Genomic DNA, 5,796 nt, shown 5'->3' on the forward strand with positions numbered 1-5,796 from the left:
TCAAATTTCATAACACATTCATTCACTCAGAATGCAGTCCCAGAGCAGTGAGATGCTACTTTTATTCTTCTAGGACTTCTAAAAGCATGGTATATGCAGAATAAAAATGCAATGGATAAAACTATGGAGACTGTAAAAGGATAAGTGGGTGCTGGGGCATTGGGGGAAGGATAGATGAATAGGCAGAGCACAGAGGATTTTTAGGGCAGTGAAACTATTCTGTGTGATATCATAATGGTGGATACATGTCATTATACATTTGTCAAAACCCATAGAAGGCACACCACCAAGAGTGAACCCTAATGTAAACTACGGAGTTTGGGTGGTAATGATGTGTCAATGTAGATTCATGGATTATAAGAAATGTACCTCTCTGGTGGGGGATGTTGATGCAGGGGGAGGTTATGGGGGGGCAGAGGATACATGGGAAATCTCTGGACCTTCCACTCTATTTTGATGTGAACGTCAAACTGCTCTAAAAAATAAACTCTATTTTTTTTAAAATATAAATTTATTTATTTATTTATTTATTTATTTTTGGCTGTGTTGGGTCTTCGTTTCTGTGCTAGGGCTTTCTCTAGTTGCGGCGAGTGGGGGCCACCCTTCATCGTGGTGCGCGGGCCTCTCACTGTCGCAGCCTTCTCTTGTTGCGGAGCACAGGCTCTAGACGCACAGGCTCCAGACGCGCAGGCTCAGTAGCTGTGGCGCACGGGCCTAGTTGCTCCGTGGCATGTGGGATCTTCCCAGACCAGGGCTCAAACCCGTGTCCCCTGCATTGGCAGGCAGATTCTCAACCACTGCGCCACCAGGGAAGCCCTAAAGTCTATTTTTAAAAGGATTTTAAAAATCTATTTTAAAAAATAGATCTTAAGCTGGGACGAAGTGAGAGAGGGGCATGGACATATATACACTACCAAACGTAAAATAGATAGCTAGTGGGAAGCAGCCGCATAGCACAGGGAGATCAGCTCGGTGCTTTGTGACCACCTAGAGGGGTGGGATAGGGAGGGTGGGAGGGGGGGAGACGCAAGAGGGAAGAGATATGGGGCCATATGTATATGTATAACTGATTCACTTTGTTATAAAGCAGAAACTGACACACCATTGTAAAGCAATTATACTCTAATAAAGATGTTAAAAAAGAAAAAAATACATAAAAGCCATCACTTAAAAAAAAAAAAGATCACTATGGCATCTCTCTAGGTGGGATCCCCAAACATAGAGGAATATTTGTGTCAAAAGACAAAAGCATTTCTAGGCGGTAAACAATCCTTTGTAGGTCTATTAAATACTTCCTTGGAGTTTGTTATAAACACAAATTTGTCAGTTTTCTTTTTTTTTTTAATATCAGAAAAAACTGGAGCATAAAATGGTCCAAGCCTGAGTGAGAAACTGAGTGAAACTTTTACTCTTTATTAGCAATTGTTAGCTCATGAACCCAGGATTGCAAAGAACCTGTTGAAAATAAAACATTTCATCAACTCTCTAGATCACATCAAAATATGTTGATATTTAATATCTTGTTAGGAAAAAAAGGACTCTGTTATATACCATAATTATTTCCTGCTGTACAGGAAAAAAACACAGATTTGGACTTTAGAAAATTTTGGGATATCTTTCAACATTTTTATGTTCAAAATCGGTTTAAATTGACTAGGCTGAGGACTGAGGTAGATGACTATAAATTGGCCAAACAGAGTGTCCTGAGAGGTCAGATTGCTGTCAGAAAAAGTTCACGTGATCCATATGTATTAACCACAGTAACACCGCATTTTTAAAGAATCATCTGAAGAAAGCACGTAACAAAGCAACATGGCCCATGGACATGGACATGAACATGGTCATAGTAAAATGGAACTTCCAGATTATAAACAATGGAGTATAGAAGGGACACCATTAGAAACTGTCCAGAAGAAGCTGGCTGCACGAGGGCTAAGGGATCCGTGGTGCCGCAATGAAGCTTGGAGATACACGGGTGGCTTTGCAAATAATGTTTCCTTTGTTGGTGCATTATTAAAAGGATTCAAATGGGGATTTGCTGCATTTGTGGTAGCTGTAGGGGCTGAATATTACCTGGAGTCCCAGAAAAAAGATAAGAAGCATCACTGAAGATAATACCTGGAATTATCTTTTAATGTCTTCTTAACTCTCTTATAAAAAGAAGATTTCTTCACTGTAGCCTACTCATCTGTGTGTTTGTTCCTTAAAGAATACTAGTAAGATCTAATAAAGAGAACATGTACCAGTAAAAAAATAAATAAATAAATAAATAAATTGGCCAAACAACTGCAGGAAAAAAAGGCCAGTGATAAAAGGCAGCCAATCCCAAGGGGGGTTGTCTAGCAGGGCACTGCAGGGGTCAGCACTGGGTTTAGTCCTGTTTAATATTTTTATTACCAACCTGAAGGGGGAGGGGAGACTGCATAAAAATGAAATCCACAGATGGCTACTCATTACGGAGGATTTGCAGACCCCAGGAAGAGCAGGGATGCAATTCAGAGGTTCATTTGGAAAGGTGGTTAGAAAAGGACAAAGAAGGCTGGAAAGCAGTGAAATGGTGAATCCGAGGGCAGGAACTCCAATGCAGTAGGTGAAAGGCATCTCAGGCTGCAGGAATCCTGAAAGCGTCCTGGCAACGGTCGTTAACACAAGCCATCCCTGCTTGTCAGGGAACATATCCATCATTTTAGGAGTTTGGACGGGCAAGGCAAAGGTCTATGAGATTGTCTTTAGAGTGCTGAATTTAATCATAAGAAGACAAAGGGAATTTAAGTTAGGATCTCTGCCTTCTTAATTGCAGGTGCTCCTGCTGAGGGGTGTTTTAAGGCATATGGATGATCGAAAAGATCAGTATGCCATCAAGCCCGTGCCATTCTTTGATGCGCAGAGACAGCCCCTTGTCCTCAGAGCCTGTCACTCTGTGCAGCTTGGCTCCTTAGGGGCACAGCTAGCATAGCACAAAGTCTTTCTTAGGAAGAGCTCTACCCACCAGTCTGGCTCCCCTTTCCAATGGCCCACTCATAGTTTGAACAGCTGCCCCTGAAACTTCTGCAAGTATTTATTCGGCCTTCCTTATTCACTCAACAGAGAAGTCATCATTCACTGATACGACTTCCCTATTGCTTCGAACCCTCTGTGGCTCCCCACTGCCTGGAGAAAATTAGCATTCATTGGCCTAGGATTCTGACTATCTCCCAAATAGTGTATAGGTTACCACACAACCCCAGGAATCAGACCGATTGGCTTCAAATTACATGATTCAGAAATGCCCATTGTTTTAGGCACTTTCAGCTACCAAATGGGGATGGTAATAACATCTGCCTTGTAGTGTTGTTCTGAGGGTTAAGTGAGGTAAACGTATATCAAGTGCGTACATCGTGCCTGGTGCGTCATATGTGCTCAGTGATGCCAGGCCCAAATTTCCATTTGACAATTATTCTCAATCCAGCCTTAATCCCATTTTATAAAAGGATCTTTTAAAAGTTATCTTCCTTGGATAAAAGATGTGGTACATATATACAATGGAATATTATTCAGCCATTAAAAAGAACAAAATAATGCCATGTGCAGCCACATGGATGGACCTAGAGACTGTCATACTGAGTGAAGTAAGCCAGACAGAGAAAGTCAAACACCATATGATATCACTTATATGTGGAATCTAAAATACAACACAAATGAACATATCTACAAAATAAAAACAGACTCGCAGATACAGGGAACACAATTGTGGTTGCCAAGGGGGAGGGAGGTGGGGGAGGGGAGGATTGGGAGTTTGGGATTGGCAGATGCAAACTATTATATATAAGATGGATAAACAACAAGGTCCTACTGTGTAGCACAGGGAACTATATTGAGTATCCTGTGATCAACCATAATGGAAAAGAATATGAAAAAGAATATATATATGTATAACTGAGTCACTTCGCTATACAACAGAAATTAAACACAACGTTGTAAATCAACTATACTTCAATAAAATTATTTCAAAAATTGGGCTTCCCTGGTGGCGCAGTGGTTGAGAGTCCGCCTGCCAATGCAGGGGACACGGGTTCGTGCCCCGGTCCAGGAAGATCCCACATGCCGCAGAGCGGCCGGGCCCGTGAGCCATGGCCGCTGAGCCTGCGCGTCTGGAGCCTGTGCTCCGCAATGGGAGAGGCCACAACAGTGTGACGCCCACGTACCGCAAAAAAAAAAAAAAAAAAAAAAAAAAAATTATAGAAAAGTTAAAACTTATCTTCCTTGGTTTATCTATATCAACTATACTTCAATAAAATTATAAAAAAATTAAAAGTTATCTTCTTTGGTTTATCTATGACATGTACTTTATCTACCAGAAATTGATATATCCAGGAGAAATATTTGATCTATCATATAAAAGTGATATTTTCTTGTAGAAGCTTGATGATCTGCTCCATGTTCCAAAGGGTGCTGACGTTGGTGACTGCCTTCCTCACAGTGGACTAGCTTATCATATAACATCCTTCACCTCTGATCCCAGCCCTATTTTCCAGCCTTATTTTCACCCTTCTCCTTCCCCAGTCCCCTCCTAGTGTGTCTTCCAGGCACATCTGATTGCTGCCCTTTCTCCACTCACCACGGTCGGGTTACCTACCCATGCTGTTTCCCCACCTCACACACCTCGAGTTTTCATGCCTCTGTGTTACTCACAATGTTCCCTCTGTCCTTCCATCACTTCCTTATTTGGAAAAAAAAATCTCAGTTACTCTTTAAGGCCCAATCAAGATGGCACATCTTCCATGAAGGCTTCCCAGATCTACTCTGTTCTGTCGTTCTCTGAGAAAAGGAATCTCTTCTCCGGGGCTCCCACGACTACAAGTCCCCACACTACATATCTGTCTGCATCACCACTGTGAAAGATCCTGGGGTCAGAACCGTGTCTTACTCAACCTACACCTTCACTTCCTGGCACAGCAGTCCTCAATCATCGTTTATGAGTGTGGTCAAGCTTGTTAAATTCACGAATGGGAGGCTGTTCTCACGAAAGTACGTAAGACACACACACACACACACCCTGCCCCACCCCCCCACCGGAAGTCCAGGGATTGCCTAGGAAAGGGGCAGATCTGAGGTCTGCAGAGAGAGGATAGCCTGGTCTAAGCCACTAGGACCTCCTGCTGGAGAGAGAAAGCCAGCGCAGGTAGCTTTGAAATTAACTGTGGAACCAGAGAGCCCTTTGTCCCCTGGAACGGGATCTGGGTTAGCCCCAGAGAAGTGTTGGAAGTGAGACTCCAAGATGCAATTTCACAGTTGGAGCTGCCTCCATCCTCCAGCGCGGCCGTGGCACGTCTGTCCTGGGACAGGCACACAGACTGTGTAATCAGGCTCAGCTGGTAATCAAGGAGCTGCCAAACAGACGCGAGACGAAGTTACCTCCCTGTCCCAGACAAAGTGGCCTTCTTGATGAGGGTTAAAACCAGCGATGGTGGAAAAACAAAGGAAGGGAAGTGGCAGCTGTTACCAAACACCTGGCCAGTGGACGGCTCCCAATCCGTCCCTACTCGCCTGCAGACCCTCTAAAGCCGGGGCTGCTTAACGAGGATCAGGAGTTTCAGATCAAAGGTATTTGGTGCCAAAGTCATCATTAGACGAGGAAAACAATGTATGACCACGGTGACAACAAAAGGGCAGAACCAATTTCCTGTCAACAGCTCTAACACTTGCCAATGTTGGCCAAGTAAACTCACTGGGACAATGTGCCTCAGTTTCCCTCTTTATAAACTGAGAGGCAGGTGCCCTCACTTCCATGCAGATGATGAGAACTTTTTGTGAGAG

The 5,796-nt window shown here is 43.4% G+C and overlaps 1 protein-coding gene across 1 annotated transcript; it reads left to right on the plus strand.

Moving 5' to 3' along the window:
* Window positions 1-1,702: 1,702 nt before the first annotated feature.
* LOC308612024 (NADH dehydrogenase [ubiquinone] 1 beta subcomplex subunit 3) lies at window positions 1,703-2,248 on the plus strand. Its single transcript, XM_081224227.1, has one exon. The coding sequence runs from the start codon at window positions 1,813-1,815 to the stop codon at window positions 2,107-2,109; it is 297 nt and encodes a 98-aa protein (XP_081080353.1). The 5' UTR covers window positions 1,703-1,812; the 3' UTR covers window positions 2,110-2,248.
* Window positions 2,249-5,796: the final 3,548 nt, after the last annotated feature.

The sequence above is a fragment of the Mesoplodon bidens genome (assembly GCF_964165515.1).
Source record: "Mesoplodon bidens genome assembly, chromosome: 2".
NCBI lineage: Eukaryota > Metazoa > Chordata > Mammalia > Artiodactyla > Ziphiidae > Mesoplodon > Mesoplodon bidens.